At 36.6% G+C, this 18283-nt stretch overlaps 1 protein-coding gene across 5 annotated transcripts; it reads left to right on the forward strand.

The window, feature by feature from the left end:
- The first annotated feature begins 937 nt into the window (after window positions 1-937).
- LOC109036619 (tRNA (uracil-5-)-methyltransferase homolog A) lies at window positions 938-17382 on the forward strand. Of its 5 annotated transcripts, none has more exons than XM_072300401.1 (11): window positions 938-1182; window positions 1772-1936; window positions 3229-3370; window positions 5529-5714; window positions 6236-6373; window positions 6799-6991; window positions 8932-9059; window positions 11342-11622; window positions 12380-12605; window positions 13077-13269; window positions 14884-17382. In XM_072300401.1, exons 2-11 carry the CDS (start codon window positions 1851-1853, stop codon window positions 16152-16154), a joined length of 2844 nt encoding a protein of 947 aa, XP_072156502.1. In that variant the 5' UTR covers window positions 938-1182; window positions 1772-1850; the 3' UTR covers window positions 16155-17382. The 5 variants fall into 5 exon arrangements, with proteins under 5 accessions (XP_072156502.1, XP_072156504.1, XP_018906506.2 ...); XM_072300403.1 differs by having other exon boundaries at window positions 938-1172; XM_019050961.2 differs by having other exon boundaries at window positions 938-1166.
- The last annotated feature ends 901 nt before the right edge of the window (window positions 17383-18283 follow it).

Consider the following 18283-nt stretch of genomic DNA (forward strand, 5'->3'; position numbering starts at 1 on the left):
ACAGGAAAAGGACAAATTATAGATATCTCGAATCGATTTATAGGTATTTAAGAATGTTATCGCTCAGGTTGAGTCTGGCGTCCACACTATTTTGTCGGGGAAAGAAAGCCGGAAAAATTCCTAAAATTAGGTAGAACTGAAAATTGTGAAAAGAATTAGAGAGCGCGGAGATGAATTTTTTCTCTCACTTACTTTATCCTGAATTTGTTCGATGTAATTACAAAATAGGAAACAGATGAAAATACAATAGCAGAACTGCCTGCGACGGAACGGTAAAGAGAGGAGGGGCAAGCTAATCCACCGCACAACTATGAACTCAGGTGTTTGGATGGAGGGTGGGGGGAGGGGGGCAGAAAGTGGATCGTTTTTTCATGCCCCCCAGATTCCTGACGAGGTGCTCCTCTACCGACGAAAAGTTCCTAATTCCGCCCATATTCGTTAAGCATAGTCTTAGTATGAAATTAGTTAATGTTCTAATGCTAATTGTAAGTGTGAAAATTACGGTGAAAACCGGGAGATTAGAACTTTTAAAATGTCGCGGGAGATTATACTTTAAGTGACGTCACGGGCTCTATGCCAAGACGAGAGACGTAACCAAATGACGGCCTAAGCTAGAGTACCTTGACCTCCTCCTCCGCCCTCGATAAAATGGCGTTGTTTATGATTGATAATCTTCATAAATAGCGTAAATGCCGTACAGTGTTTGAGAACTGCCTTTTTCCACCCTCTGGATTGTGAAGGAAATATCAAACATTTTCAACACAAATTTCGACGAGCAATTTTGATGATCGGGGGAAAAATATCATTACACGCACAGGAGGAAAAACAGATTTGACATTCCTGTGTGAATTAAATTGTGAGAGGCAATTAGCAACGTTGCAAATCGAGTTACGTGGTTTTTCCCCGATTGGCTTCATCTGGGTATCCTCGGTCAATCGCCATTTTGAATTCGCAAGGCGAAGGCACATTCCGAGCGGTTTGCCTGACATTCGGCGTCCCGTGTTCCGATTCGATTTCCAGCAGTGTTTCGAAGTTTGAAAGTAAATTGTTTCGACGAATCCTCGTGTAAGTCTGTAAGTACGTACGGATTTTTCGTTTCATCTACGTGGACGTTTCTGCTCCCATAGCTAAGGTCACCGGAAAGAGATTCGTCGGCGAAAGTCACTGTAAGTGTAAGTACCGGTAAGCTGCCTAACGCTTTCTCAATTCAAGTTCTTTTATACCCGTTATTTTTCTCGTTTTGATCCCCAAGTAATCAACGAGGATCCACTTCGAAATTTTCACCATGTCTATTCTAATGCCCTGAAGTCTTTGCCATCTAAGTACGGATGCTATAATTTGAAGTCCATACCTTGCCGGAAAGAGCCTACAGCTACCTACTGGCTACTTACACTTCTTGGCTGTCTCATCAGTATCGCTCAAGTGACCGACAAGTATGAAATGCCCCAAATCTTTGCGGTCTATGCAACTTTTCTTCTGGGGATATCTGAAAGCTAACTGTTTTAAGTACGTACCGAACAACCACTAAGAATTGGCGCCAAGCTCAGATTTTTATGAGATCATTCCTAAGTACTGGACCTACATATATTAAGTTCAGGAACATTTACTTTCTACAGCTAATCTCATTCCATTACTGGATGCATTTTTTCTCTACATTGGTAATTTCCATTGCATTTAATCCGAATACCTACAGTGAGTTGTTCTCCTTACTAGTTAAGTATGAATAATGCCTTGATTCAATGTGGCGGTAATTTATCTTTATATTTCACAGGTCAGTCTGAGATTATTGGCATCTAAGTTGAAGTGAACACTCTGATTTAATTAAGAACAGGGTTTTTTGGCTGAAAAACATGACTAAAGCTCAAATGGCTGCGAAAACACCTGCTGCAAAGGCACCTGCTGCAACTCCACCTGTACAATCTGCTATAAAAAGGAGGTTTGTTAAGCACTATTAAAGTTTTGTACTGCCTTTATTTAAGTATTTATCTTAAGTTTTTTTTTTTTTTTATTCTCTTGTGTCAAGTGAAATCTCTTTTTTTCAACGTTAGGTCTTAGTGTCATTGGCTTCCTTGTGATTCCATATCATTAACCCATCAGTTCATTAAGTATCTTGGCCATCAGCGAATTTTTGCGAGTGGATTTAGCGAGTGGACTTGTAGGGTCTCAAACCAAGGGAGAAAAACGCTCTGCTGAACTCAAGAACTAAACTCAGTTGCTTGGTTAATTACGGCTATGTTTGCATCCATCTACTTTTTGACCCACCTCGCGAGGTGAGTTGAGAATTTTGGGTTTGGTCGTCAATGCTGCCAGCATGAAAAATGAATGTCGTAGGCGCTGTGTCGCAGTGAGGGAAATTCATTTTGTTGTAATAGCGGTTGGCAGCAAGTTTAAAACTTGAACCAAATCCACTCATGAAAAGCCTTTTATCATGCAAAAATCAGTGACCAAGAGCTATTCAAAATTATCATAAAACTCAACCCTAAAAAAGACATTCGACATTCTACTTAGGTGTTCATAATCAGTTTTTAAGAAAATGAGGAAAAAACCGCATTTCATTGCTCTTACATAGTTCATTTATTACTATCAGAATCTCAAAACAAGAAAAAAATCAGGAAAATTCAAGGTTCTTTCATGTTCAAGGGTATATTACCTAATACTAAGCTTGAGAACGGCAACAAGATAAGAAATTACCTACCCCATAAAATTAGTTTTAGGTTAGTTACACTATTCATATAAATTGATGAGAATGCGATCTATGGTGGAATCATTAAAATATCCTAACATCAGTACCAAGTCGTTGGACAGCTCAGAGTCAGTGGCTTTTTTAAGGCAGTGGGTTAAAACAAGTTCCTCCAAAATCTTTAAAATGTCACTTAACTGCTTCATTGGTGATACTCGCCCTTTAATTATTTTATTGTCAAGTGTGTTTGCTCTACTAATGAGGAAACACCTGTTTCTGGAGAAGAGCTTTATTACTGAACTTCACTCGGTAAAGAGAGGCGTCAAGTTTCCAAGAGCTTTTATATTTTAGGAAAAGTTTAAATTTGAATTTAATTGGTGATTAATTGAAAATAACTCCATAACAACTGTACCCTACCATAATACCAAAAAATTGCAGCAAAACAAAAAATTACCGTGCATAGTAAGTTTTAGGTTTGTGATGCTAAGTACTCGTATGAACATTGACAAGAAGCCAAGACACTAATGAAAAGTGGTCATTATTTTCAGGACAAGGAGCAAGCGGTACATGAATCGTGCTCAGCAGTTCAAGATTAAGAATGCGCAAGTGAAGGAACAGACGGAAGCAATGTTGGCAGCTGGAAGAAATAAAATCAAAGTCAGTGGATTACCAAGATTTTATGTTATAAATGTAAGTTACCTCTGGTATAGTGTAATCATCAGAGTTCCCGGCAGTCTAAAAAATAGGGAAAGTCTGGTAGTTTATAGGAAATTTCAGGAAATTTTGCAAAGTGCGTTTATCAAAAGTGAGTGGAAATATAATGGAAAAATCCAAGTGGAAGTTTCATTGGAATGTCAGGGAAAGTCAAGGAATTTGAAGATGAAGAAATTATGGCAACTCTGAATCACACATCAGTTCTTAGATGACATTCTTGAATATCTTGTGAAAATGAGAAGAGATAGATTTTGCAAAAATCTCCAGGGTTATTTTAAAAGGATTTGAAAATAATTCAAAAGAAGACAGAAAACAAGGAATAACCCTTACAATTGTTTATCTTCTTAAGTTTCCGGGGCAAAACGTCTTGCCATTTATTTTAGTAGTGCCAGAGACCCGATGGCAAATCAACTCTCAATTTGAAATTCTAATTTAAGTTGCCAGAGCACTGCACTGACACAATTGAATAACTCAAATGTGAGTGCTTATGTTCTATTTTATGCTACAAAAGGGAGAAAAATTTTTATTTGAGATTTTTGACAGTCTGAAAAGTAAATATGTAAAAAATTAAAATGAACTCAAGACTGAAGCACCATAAAAACGGTGAAATCTTCAGGTCTTCGGAGGTTAAGTAACTATTCTAATTCAGGTTAATTTTTTTTTTTTTTGTCTTCCAAGGAAAAATAACCACAAGCAACCATATCAAGATACGTCTTGACTGCTCCTCAGGAAGCTTTTTCAAGATCTATCAAAGATTTTTCTCTGTTCTTGCTCCAAAACTATTTACTGTGAAATCCAAATTACCTCTTCAAGGTTTCCATAATTTCCTCATTTTCTAATTCCGAGACATTCAAACATTAACTTTCCAATTAGATTTTTCTCTATTTAAATTACATATTTACTTTCACGAAATCTTGGAGAAAACTTCCACTCCCAGAGATCAAGGAAAAAGGCACTTTCAAATTATTTGCGCTCTCTCAAATGACACGAACTGAGCATGCAGCGCAACTATTGTTTTCGCAAAATTCCCAGACTTTTTCAATGAATTTCCAAACTTTTTTTAGGTTGCTGTAAATTCCCTGACTCGCTAGATTTTCCCGATGAGTGGAAACCGTGTTATTTAAATACAAATGTATCACAAGATAAGGAACCTTAGCTGATAAAGGCAATTTATGTCACCAATGTATTATTAATGGGCAGCTATGACCTGTTACCTGTGCTGTGCCAGATTTAGTCGAAACAGATATTATTTAATAATCTATTAAGGTAACTACCAGTAATTGGCATTCTCAATTATTAACCCAAATAACAAGCTTTTTTGGTGATATTATGAACTGGTGATAATTTAGTTTCAAATCATACCAATAAAGGGAGCTGTTAACACACCCTTGATGGCTTTAAAAAAGTGGGAGAAGGAGAAATTTATTAGTAAACACAAGCACCTCCGTGCACCATCAAAGAACCGCCATTTCTTATCAAAAGTCGCAAGGGTAAGCACCTCTTTCATTAGGGGTTTGCAGTTTTAATTTTGAATGAATCATGAAAGTTGAAGTATTGGCAGATTCTACACTCTATGCTGGCTTATTCTATTTAAAGTTAAGCTAGAAATCTTAATTTTTAAGGCGACAATTACAATGCCCAGCATTGGTATGGTGAAATTGGTATGGTACTGGCTTCACCAGTCTTTCGCAGTGGTTGCCAGTTGCTGATGCACTCAATTTTTGACCTGTTCCAATGATCGGAACTTGGAGTTTTGAGGTTATTAAATTGAAATTTCGGATGACTAAGAAAAAAAATAATAAAAAATCCCAACATTCATACTATGAAAACACAGGCTTCACCAGTGTTAGGCAGTGGTTGCCAATTACTGGTACACTCAATTTTTGACCAGTTCCAATGACTGGCACAAGGTGTTTTAAGGTTAATAAATTGAAATTTTGGATGACTGAGGGGGAAGAAATTATAGATATTAAACAAAAACACATTAAAAACAAAACAAAAAGCAAAATTAAAAACACATTGAAATTTCCTGGTACAGTTACCTTATGGTACATTAGCTCATGAAGAAAGGTATCAGTCCTTCTTACTAAAATCAATTATCAATGATTCATTGTTGTTTGCCTTTGTTATCTAGGACCCTTTGCTGCAAAGCTTTCTGAAGACAGTGAGAGATGATTTGAAGCTGAATGTTGTTCACACAAGGTTTTCAAAGAAAGGTAATGCATGGCTCTACTTATCATTCGCAACAGAAGAAGAACAAGTTGCTGCTCTGGAAAAACTGAAGAGGTTCACCTGGCAAGGTAGAACTTTAATCAGCACTGTAAGTAATGTGCATTTTTGCAAATATTCACTTTTCATTTTCTCTAGTGCATGGTGTCTAGAACAGAAACAACCACACGATGTGAGGTTGTCGCATAATCCTGAAATTTCTTTGGTATCAGTCCTCTTCACTATATCAAGTCCAACCAGGAATGTATTCCCTAGGGGGAGGGGCCTTTGTGATATTATCTATGCCATTTTGACCAACTTTTTGACCCTCTCTAGAAGCCAGCCTCTAGGCGCCCCTCCTCTCTCCCCTTTTTGAATCAAATTAGACTAGCCTGACCTCCCCCCCCCTTCCAATTCTTCAGAATATCAGAGAAAGCCTGAAAAATTCTCTGGATCAGAAATTATTTTTTCCTCCTCAAAATGGGAGGCTTACATGAAACTGAGCCTGATCCCACTTACCCCTCAAAAATTTTCATTTTTAAGTTCGAGAATTGGAAAATCTTAAATGTTTTTATTAATTCAATAATCACACCTAGTAAAGTTTATATATTTGATGCCCTTTTCTTTGCACAGTTGGTGACTACCGATGAACTGAAGAAAGAAGATGATGATGAGGCTAGTGCTTCCAAGAAAATAAAAATTGAAATTCCCCTTGAGGAGCAAGTTTTAATGTCTCAAATTCCATTTTACAGCATTGACTATGAAGAGCAGGTAATTATGTTTTATTGTATTATTTAATAACACCGCTTAAAAACCCAGATTATTCAAGAAGCTTTGAAAACTCAAAATTTTATTTATATCTCTCAGTTACCCATACTTCATTATGCAACAAGGAATTATTATTTCTCGCTCATTTTAAAAGTAAAATATGTGTGTTACCTGTGTACACAGGTGTCTTTATGGATGAGCCTTAAACAGTTGTTCCTCATCGCAAAATGTAATCCAACTGAGATGTAACCAGGAGAACATTACCGTACTCTTTTCAACCGGCCAGTGCTCTAAGTATTGTATATGTTGTGCAGGCAATTTTGTTTACAGATTTGAATGGTCACAAAATAATGGGAACTTATAAGAGTGCATCAGCTCTAAAGTATAGGATAAATAATTTGTTTCATTCATGTATTTATTGCTTGCAGTTGAGTAAGAAGCACGAGGAAGCTCACAGCCTCCTAGCAAGAGTCCGAGACCTAATGGTGCGACAAGGTCATGCCAAAGAATGGTGTGATAAGCGCTGCAAAGAATTGGAAAGTGATATTCCATTCGCTTTGGAAAAAATACGACCCTGCCCAATGATCAATGAATATCGCAATAAATTTGACTTTGTCATCGGTGCGTACATCTGTTCAATTACTTGTTCCATATTATTCACAGTTGCAAGTTTACAGGTTCATTAACTGCTTAAAATATGTCTGAAGTAGAGAGTTTTCAGATCTTTTCATGGATATTCTCCTCTACCACCTCACTGTAACTACTTGTCTTTCCTGGAACATTGAGATCTGAAATCATTGCTGTAGTTGCTCTGATATCTCTCTCGTTTTTGGTGTTTCAAGAGTTTATTTTTACAAAGAATTTATTCTCAAAATAATAATTGGAGAAGTAAAATATCTGCTCCACACTGTCATAAAGATCCCAAAATATAAGTTCAAAGAAGAACATATTTATCACTGAAAGATTTGTGGTCGTGGTACCTCTGCAGATGTAGATGCTCCGCAGGTACAACTTCTTGATAGTTATATTTCTGCCGCATCTTGAGGAAGTAGTGATTAAACTGGTCGTTTGCAGTTTTGGCAAATGACTTCGGCTCAAAGGGTCTCAAGCCCAAGCCAAACACAGCTGTCAATCTCATGATTTAAAACTTTTAAGTGGTAGTCAAAATGTTTATAATTTGACAATAAGAAAAAAAGAGAAGAAGTACTCTACACAATTGAATTTCCCTCGTGCTAAATCCTCTTCTACAGCCTACACACCTCGTAGATAAAACTTTTTTATTCACTCAAGTTATTTCTTAGTTCCTAGATTTGTCAAGTGCTGTACAGCCTAAAATTTAAAAGGACCATCAGAAAATCTGGTACTCAGTATGCCTGCATGTCTGATGCACAGAAATCTCTTGAAGTGCTTTTTTCTTAACCCATTTGCATACTAGCATTTTTTTGCCCACTGCGCCTACCCGTATGAGCAACTAGGAGGGCAACAGGATATCCTTGAATGATATTCAGAACAATATTAATGGTCTTACCTATTAGACCAACGGTCACACCCAAGCAAAACAATAGCCTAGGAACTGTGCAAGTTACCTCGTCTCTTCACAGTCGCCCCGGGTTAGGAAAAGCAAGTGCACACCATGTATGCGATGTATGCAAATAATTGCCTAGCAACTGCGTGAGTCAACCTGTTTATGTACGCGAATGGGTTAAATCTGTCATTTTACTTTCTCACGATCAGACCGTCAAAATTAGGTACTGATTATACGTGTTGGTATGTTTGGATTTAAATTATGCCTGTTAATTGGAGCTCTATACTTATCAGCTACCTTGTCATATGGATCTTTGATGAGTACTGATCTGACTTCAATTTTTGTGTGTGAATGGTTATAACTTACAGGCTCTTCAATTATGTTCTACTGTTGTTATTATAATATGTCAAATTCATTGTTCTCTCACTAAAACAAGCACCTCATTAGTGTAGCCTGAAGTTCAAACCGTCATTTACTCTTTTTTGGAGTAATTTGACACAAATCATGAAATTAAGCACAATAATAATGTATTTATGTGCTGTGCAAGTACTTTGATACATTCGATAAGTCCTGCATGATGAAGATAATTACCCAGTTGAATTTGGAAAGGTATTGTAGCAGTTTGGAATTACGGTATAATTGTTGCATTATTTAATGGACATGTATATTCATGCTTTCAATGAATTTTGTTCATGAATTCTCCTCTGCCATGTTATTCCTTTGGGAATTTTTGGCTGTGGATGAATTTTTGAGATTTTTGAGAATTTTCGAGATTGTCCCTCAAACTCTGTGTTGGATGAGAGGACATCTCACTTGGAATCATTGATTTGAGGTATAGAAAAAAATCGGAATAGTCTCTTAAGTTAACCTTTTATGTCTCATTTATATTGTCTTCTTCACTGTCCTGGACGTATGATATCCAACGGAAATTTAGCAAAAGCAGAATGCTCTTCTGCTGTGTTACGCAGAAGTACTTTCTGTTACCTGTGGATCATTGTGATCATTTAAAACAGAATCAGGTCCTTGCTCTGTTCAGGCTATAAACCACACTTAGAGACGTATGGCGTCGGTGTGAGAGTGAAGGATGCAGAGGACGGTACTCTTCAGGTCGGCCCTATCGATGAATTACGCAATTTACCGAAGCCCATGATTCAGCTCGCCAAGGTATCACAAATTTGTGGCTCATGGAGCCCTCTAATATTTATTATTGCTATCAGTTTTTATCTCTTCCCTCCCCTCTCCTCTGTATCATTTCTGAGGTGTACACAGGTCAGAAGTGTCAGACAAAGCTTTACACCTGAGGAAATAAAGGGAATTGTACAAAGTAGTACATTTTCCCTTTATTTTGATTAGCCACGTCAGCACTCAAAAGAGCACAAGACATGACTCAAAGGTTTCAGAGCAGCATGAGACGAGTTTTGATCGGGATCTCTATCGGTGCTTTGGAAAAAGTCAAGTGAAGCTCAGTTACTGGTAGTAAAGTGCGCTTTAGCGTATTTATCGGCCAGCAGTAACTGTTTATATTTTTAAACTTTCCTGTAAACTAGGCATCTGACATTAGTTTGAACAGTACATACGATGAATATTGAAAGCAGATCATTTTAATCATGATTTTCTATTTACACCTGGATTACTTACTTGATCTATTTTTAAGCCCATCCATCAATGTTGTTAAAACTTAACATGATTATTCTTTTTTGCCGTTAACAGTTGCAAGCTTTTCCTGAGTAACTGTTGTAATGTTCAAGCTCTTTTTATTTCAACCTCATCAATCTGAGACCCTAAATGAACCCTTTTATGACTCACGAGGAAGGAACATATGTCTTAGATGCTCTGATTTTAGTGCACCAATGGGATAACCAATGCTCATTTTTTAACAGAACTGTCTTATTAATGCCCCAATCAGTTTTCAGCTCTTTTTTTCATTTCCTTTTTTGCATGCCTACAATGTTTTTAGTAAGTCTCAAGGAGGTTTGAAAAGCTTTCAGCCCATAAATTTCTAGTATTATTTTCTAGTTGTTATGAAGCTATAGATTTCTTGAATTTATTTATTTTCATATTCACGTTTCAATACATTTTTAGAAGTTTCCTTGAAGTAGACCAAGTTTTAATTTCGACGATTTGTTTTCCATGGTCAAACTGCAGTAACATGCTTAGACAGAATATGGTATTTTCATTAAACCTCAATCAACTTCAATTTCTAAACCAGGGAAGAACCAGCCTTCGGAGGTATTTTCTCCCAATGTGTAGTCCTCTCAATATGAGGATGCTCTTCGATTCCCCCCACAGGACTGCTTACTGTTAGTCTTCCTGCCCAAGAACAAGAAAAAGATTTAACACAGTCTCGCTTGTGAACTGAACCTAGACTTCTCTTTTTTCTTTCTTTTTTTGTTCACGCAGGATTTTAGAGAAAAAAAATAGAAGGAGGGAGAGTAAAAAATATTACACCTAATGGTTTAAGCCACCTTTTGCATCCTAATACTCATTTCATTTTATTTTTTCTTTGACTCGTTTCTTTGTGACATATGTAGTATCAAGTCTAAAATCGTATTTTGTACAACTCATTTCTTTGAGGCTTTTATTCTATACGTAATTTTGATGGCACATCAGAGGCAAAATTTAGTAATTGAAACTTTTTAGATTTCTTGGTGTGAACCCAAATTGAAATGATTAACCCAGCAGATTGGCCACATCTAATTTCAATACTTGCCAGGTTGAGCTTGAACACGATGTTTAATCGACAAACAGAAATTTTACGACTTTAGAAGGGTGAATAGCATTACTGAAATCTGTCAAGTGTTTAAAAATTAGGTGCATCTGTATAGAAAGTTTACCCAAATGGAAATTATTAAATGAAACGTATTTACCATTTTTCCAAATCAGGACCATTTTTAAATGTTCTGTTTCTAAGAGAATAAAGTTATATAATTTGAAAAAGTTTTCTTTGATCCATAAAAATTGTACTTTAATTTGGTGTTTTTCTTATTTATTTATTTTTGCCAAGGTAATGTCGAAAATCTGAGAAAAATTAGTGAGTTTCTTTGAGTGCAGCATTGCAAAAGCCAGAATATTATTTTTTTAAAATTAAAACCAATTTTAAAATTCTTCCCCGATTCACAGCAGAACAACACTCAGTCGACTTGATATAAGCAAGCCTTAATGACAGAATTCAAAAATTTTACAATAAGCATCCTTGCTATTTCGTATTATCCCTAACTAGCTGATTCAGCAGGTCACTTCATTATTGCACTGCTCCAGCTTTCAACGAAGGCTAAAATAATACCCTATGTTTCAAAATATTAGTAGAATACTATTCACTAGTTACTCTCTATAGTTGCCTTTGCACTATCACAAGTCAACGTCATTAATACAACTTCCACTATTCAATCCGGGTGATGGTTTTTACAGCTTTAATCTAACTCAGTTAAATTTTTTTCCCTGATCAGATATTTGATGGGTACATCAACAAGGATAATCATCAGCATTGGTTATGCTTTACTGTTCGAAAGAATTCTCTCGATGAGTATATGGTCATCGCAGGTGCGACAAACATTCCTAAAACCACAAAAACGAGAGGAAAACCTGTTGCGAAGCAAGAACCTGCAGAACCAGCCAAGCCTTTTGACCCTGTTCTCCTTGAGCAAATGAAACAGGATGTGACTGGATTATTCAAGAACGTGAACTTCTGCAAACTGAAGTCAATTTATTTGGAAACTGAAAGAGGACGGTAAGGGATGACTGCTAGCTTGTGTTGCCATGTACTTTTGAACATTTCAAAGAATCTTCATCAGTGTGCCCCTGTTTTCATTTAGTTCTATATGAGCACTTAAGATTTATCACTCATTACTTTTAATTTACATCTTCTTACTGGTTTCAATTTGGATGTTCTCATTGACTTAATCATGGCTGTTTCCTTTTTGAAGATTGATTCGTTTGTGTCATAGTTGAATTAGATCCAGTGTGCCTGAATGATCCAATTATTTTTAAATTTATTAGTCTATTAGGCATCCATTAAGATATCCCAGCTCAAGTCCAAAAAGACTTTAAGTCCAATCCATTGTCTGTAACAGCACTATTCAAATGTTGCGAAGCCATTGAAAAATTTTGGCAAATGGATGCAAAAACAGTTAACCCAATGTGTCTCAATTAAACATTTCTTTCTTGTTGAAAACAGCTTAGTCGTCCTGAAATCGGATGAAAGAGGATGTAAGCTTTTTAACGATTTGACCGCTTATTATCAGGTTTGAATCAGTAGTACCACAAATTCCAGCGTAAATTGCGAATGGGGCATTCTCTGCGGACGGGAGGGAAAACTTTTAGTTTGACCAGGAACCTGCAGATAATGCTTGTGAGAATTAAGAATTTAAATAAAGTTATTTTCTATGGTTATGATATTGTCCTACAAGGCAAAGCAAGCAATTTGCTTTAAATTTTAGCCTGAAAGAAAATTGCCTTAAAATGTATATTTGTTTTTGTGATTTTAGGTCCAAGAGTGATCATGATCTTCATCACTTGTGGGGTGAAACCCAAATTAAAGAGAAACTTGGAGATTTAGAAATTGCGATATCCCCATCGACTTTCTTCCGACAAAATAGTTCCGGTACGGAGGTTTTGTGCTCTGTTGTTGAAGAACTTGCTGACCTAACCAGCGAAACAACCTTGCTGGATTTATTCTGTGGCTCTGGCAGCTTATCCTTGACTCTTGCAAAGGTACGATCACCAAGTCATGAACATCATTCAAAATAAAGAGAAAAATGAAAGATAGCATCTTTCAATAACGAAGCCTACTTATTTCTAGTTTACGAAATACGATTGAAGAAAAGATGAGTAAAAAGTCTTTGAGAACCTAAATTACAAGGTAGTGAGAAATTATTTGTTCATAAATTAAGCCCTCTTATCTATCTCTTGATTATGGAACTATTTGAATGGTATCATGTTGAAAGCATATTGTTAGTTTGAGAATATTCATTTACACGGTCTGCCATTATGACCTTTTCATAGGGTTTTGATGATTAGGGTAGTAATATTATCTGTCTGTAGTTTGTTATATTTTTATTTATTGATTTTATATTCCATTTTCATTATTGGCCAACTCCAATACAGAGTAGGTCCTGTCTTTTTTACCTGTTTAATGGTATGGCATATATATTTTACCACCATCATTTCATATTTTCCCCTCAGAAATGCAAGCATGTCATTGGCGTTGAAGTTTTGGAGTCCAACTTAGAAGATGCCAAGAAGAATGCTGAACTGAATGGAATAAAAAATTGTGAATTCATTGCTGGGAAAATTGAAGATGAAATTGAAAAGATTTTAAGTAACCTACAAGATAAAGAAGTTGTGGTTGTCCTGGATCCTCCTCGAAGCGGCATTCGTAAGTATTTTCTTTTATCCTGTTCTAATTCTGAAGGATATTGCTAGTAAAGGCTCTTGCAAAGTAAGTATCTATTTATATTAGCTCCAAAACTAATGAAGATAAATGAACTTTAGCTTTCAAAATAAGATTGTTTTTTAATTTGGTCGTCCAGTGAGGTTATTTTCTCTGCGTCCACCTATTGTCTAAAATATTGGTGCACTGCAGAGCTGTTGAGACAAGCTCATTTTCTCACCTTAACTTGTTCAATATTGAAAAGTTTCAGGTTTTGAACCGTCTTATCTTTCTTTTAGACGCAATCTCTACTGTATTGAACTCATTTTTTGTACCATGGCGGCAGTTTGTGGATTATATTCTTAAAATATTTCTTGGAATTTGGCCACTCAAGCCCCTCTCTAACTCCAGGAAAAGATGGTAGGTCTTAATGTACGGTGGATGAAAAACAATATTACATTTGAATAGGGTTTAAGAGTCTTGAGCTACATGCGCCCCATGAGGCATTGTCTCGGAGGAACACAACTTGCCTAAAGAAAAAGCCAGGATATTGTGAACCTATCGCTGGTGTAAGCTTTTAATAAACTTCACAATATCTTGCTGCATCAATTGTTTTTCCTCTTTCAAAAAATCAAGCAGAGCAATATTTTCTGGGCATCCCTCATAAGATGAGAAAGTGTGCCTGTTTAGCAAGCTCTGCGGCGCGCTAACATTTTGGACACACATCGGGCGCGGAAAAAATGACGTCACTCACAAACCAATTTACCAAATGTAAAAAGCTAGAGCCTTTCAGAAAGCTAAAAGCATAGCAAATGAGACATCATCTACCGATTTTATTTCTCTTTATCAGTTTTGGAGGTATTATAAGAACATACTTACTCTACGAATGCCCTTCGAATTTCACACTATGAATCATCTTGTCCAAAACGGAAGAGGTAGTGAACATGAAGAAAGGAAATTTTGCTTCTAATTATTTTCTACTTGAGTGAGAGAGTCCTGAAAGTTTCCGCCTTGGGTCAATTTGAATCTCTAATAGTATTGAAGTCAAGAAATGTTTTTGTGTTAGAATCTATCTTGAGGGATGACAGTATGATCTATTGAATAAATGTGGTACTTAAGTGCAAAAAGGAAAGGATAATACTATCAATACCAATGTGCACCTTTCTAACAGAGTTTCAGGTGAGGCTGCAGTGCTTTTATGCAAGTTTCAATGTCTAGAAAGAATTGAGTGTAAGAAAATTAGTTAAAGTTGTCACCAATTTTCTTAACCTATAGAGGAGAACTTTGGCAAATTTTTTGAACTTGGTTTCATCTTACTTCTTTGTTTCTCTTTTCATGGGAAAGAATGGGAAGACACTTTCTGTTTTTATTACTTATTTGCAGGGATAGTTTTCCGAATCTATTCCCTCGCCTGTACCTCATTCTCGAATAAAATATTTGGCAAGTTGTGGTGAGCTAGACCTAAAATTAGAAGAAAGGCAATCAGATGAATTGAAATTGTTGCTGCAATGGAAAATTCCAGTGATTTTAGCCAGGAAGACTCGTGTGTATGAGCACTGTGATGTCCAAAATTGTTTTTGATATCTCGTTTTTCTCTAACTCAAACATTTCTTGTTTCAGATGCTCGAATTGTACATGCCCTGCGAAACTTCGCTTTCTGCAAGCGATTCGTGTACGTTTGCTCGAACCACAAATTACCATTCAGAAATCTTTTGGATCTAAGTTCGGTCATTACGGAGCCCAAACCAAAGAACAAAGCATTTGATACTGATCCTTTCCTGCCCGTGAAAGTGGTACCTGTTGATATGACTCCTCACTCGCTTCGCTCTGAATTGGTGATACAGTGTGATCGCCAGCCAAAAGATCAGTTTAAAAGCATTGAGGAACCTAAGAGCACCCCTGCAACTGAAACAACAAAAGTGGCTGCAAAGAAACCAAATCAGCAGCAGCAAAAGAAGAAGGTTGCTTCGCCCGAGAAGAAGTTTATTCCTAACAGAAACAGCCTTAGGGGAGTTGGTGGAATTAGAGGAGTACGCGGAATGAGGGGAATGCGAGGAATGGTTGGCATGCCAAGAGGCAGCATGGCAATGCGTGGAGGTCCCCCCTTCAATAGTGCCCCATATCCTGTTCCACCTAGAGCTCCTAACCCAGGCCCACCTCGTGCCAACTTTGAAAGACCCGCGATGAATAGTGCTATGTATTTGGATTCTATCAGAGATATTGAAAGAAGAGCATATGAAGAAGGCCTTGTCAAGGGGCTAGAAAGGAGTGCCTATCAAATGGGGTTAGCTCAAGGCATGAACAAACCTGCTGACAAATACATGGATTGGGAAAGTCCTGCTGAAAGACGCCAACTGGAATTGAGCAGGGGTGATTCCTGGAGCAGTCCACCAAACCCAAGGGGTTGGGACAGAGAAGCGGGAGGCAGTAAATGGAACTCAAGTTCAGCCTCTAGTGATCGATTCAGAGACCCGGCTCCAAGCCCATGGAGCTCTGATTACGCTCAAAACAGTTCTGGTTTTGGAAGTTCATCCTCAGGATTCTACCCAGAGCGAGCTGCGGCAAGGAGCTGGGGCAGCTCCACTCCCAGTGACTTTGGTTTCTCTAGAAATGCCAGTTCTTCAGCCATGAAAGTCTGGGATACAGCCCCAAGCACGAAGAATTCCTTCGGAGACTCTTTCGGAGGCAGTCCTTGGTCTAAGACTTCTAGTTTCTCATCCAGTCCATTCAATGGAGAAGCCAGAAGGAGTGCAGGATTCAACTCTAGTATGAACAGCTCTTTTGGTGCCGCACGGAACACGAGAGGCGGAAGTAATGTCAGGGGAAACAAGCCAAGAGGAGGCACAGGCGGCAACTTTAGAGGTAACAAAAGAGGTCGAGGAAAATTCTAATCGGTTCAAAATGTATTGTAATTTTACTCTCTCATGAATCTGTTGTATTACACTCTCTGTTGCAAAATGAACTCAGTTATCAGGAGGTAGAGAGACAAAGAAAACAATCTATTTTCTCTCATTGGTTGATTTATATTTCGCAAATAGCCATCTTTTCCCTCCTTTTTTTATCCGTAGGACTTGAAGCAGTTCTGAACAATCGCTGTGTAAACTGTGCTTCCTATACATTCTTTCAAAAGATTTTAATAAATGCATGAATCTCTTCTAAGTCACCATGTGTTTAATCAGTAATGTACTCAGTTAAAATTATTCAATCCTAAATTCAAGCCCGCCGATGCTCCCAGTTTGCAATGTATTCAGGCTTTTTATTGGCAACTGCTCTCCAGCACTTGCTTTATGTTAAATTCTAATTTCCCCAAGTGTTTTTCAATAACAGTTGCAACATCTTATGGAGGAATCTTAAGGAATGAGAATATAATAATCCTATTTCCTCAACAATCTCTCCTTCTAATCATCGTAGGCCTCACTAAAAGCAGGGAATATTTAGAAGGGGCTTTTTCGAATATTTAAGCAGGAGAGACCTCAGAAACCTGCGCAGTCTGCAATCATTTTTATTCATGTTTAAACTTAATTTTTTATAGGATACTTAAATTATAAGAATATTATTTATACATAAATATGATTATTATTTATATACCCACTCAATTTAACATATTTTTTTTCCAATTCTATATTTTCAAATCCTTCACTCCTCTGTACACAGGTTTGCAATATCTTTGCAACATTCCATCTGCTGTATTTCGTAAAATTGTAATCAAAGCTCAGATCAAGTAAAGAATGCTTCTTTATATATATATTGGAATCATTGATTGATTATCAGTTTTTTTGTCCAATTCTGTGATTATACTTTTTTGTGTATTGTGACTCTTTATTCCATTTTTTTAAATTCATAAATTATGATTTCGAAAACTTGAAAAGGTATTTGATCATCAACTTGTGAACCTGCTTTAAAATTTTGCAACCATTCAAGTATCTTGGGGCAAGATTGCCTCTTTTCTTTTGTTGAACTAAGTCGGTTGCCCTTTGAATTGTTTAAATCATTTTTTTTTTATTATTTTGATTAATACATAACATTTTTTACACTCTTATTCTGTATTTTTGGAAATGCATTAGCATTACTTGATGTTCTGTAATTAAATTAAAATACTTAATAAAGCTTTTGATTGCACCTTCTCTCTTCTTACTGAATCCCTCATGGTGTAAGATTTTCCGGTTCTCTTATGATGCACATATTGCCATAAATTTATGAACAATTTGTACTCTATCAGAGAAACGGAAGTTTAACCTATCAACTCCTGACTGCTTCAAAAATCTAAATTTCTGCTAAGCAATGTTTCAGTGTTTATAAATAATCGTGTCTCGGAAAAAATTCAAATACTAAAATTAAATTACCCTACACCATAATTGGAGCTGGAAAAGTCACTCTTGTGAGAGAATAAGAAGATTTAACAAGAGGAAAAGTTCAGTAACTTCGCATCACGACTAAAAAATGTTTTCTCGCCAAATTTCTCTCAGACCATGGGAAACGCACTTACAGTTACTGATTGAAACATGAGCATTTTTTGAGTTTATAAACTCGTACCCCGCTCTTGCCAAACAAACCAAAGCCTAATTGGTTGTAAATGGACACCACACCAGTTTCAGTATGTTTCATTGATATAATTTCCTCAAAGTGTTAATTTTTCTTTGCAAGTTAGCAAGCTTTAAAAATATTTCGAAAAGCTATTTCTGGTTGTTAGCAGAAGCTTTCAGGGTAGCTTATAAAATCCTTGATAAAATTTAAGTTTCACTAACTGATTATGTGCACACTAAACATAAATCGCTGTGCTCTAGGTTCATCTTTCTCCATTAAATCATGTTTTCCACATATTGTATGAAATTTTAATGAGGAAAAATGTAATGATATTCAGTAGTTCTCATCCTACTTGGATGGCATTTAGCAAAAAGGAACCTATGTGATTACAGTGTTGTAAAAATGTTGCTTCTTCAGAACTATCTAAAAAATCTGCCCCAATAGCAAATAGTTTTTTCTTTCCACCAAAAAATTGTTAATTCTGAAGAAAAATAAT

Source organism: Bemisia tabaci, chromosome 5 (assembly GCF_918797505.1).
Source record: "Bemisia tabaci chromosome 5, PGI_BMITA_v3".
NCBI classification, from domain to species: Eukaryota; Metazoa; Arthropoda; class Insecta; order Hemiptera; family Aleyrodidae; genus Bemisia; species Bemisia tabaci.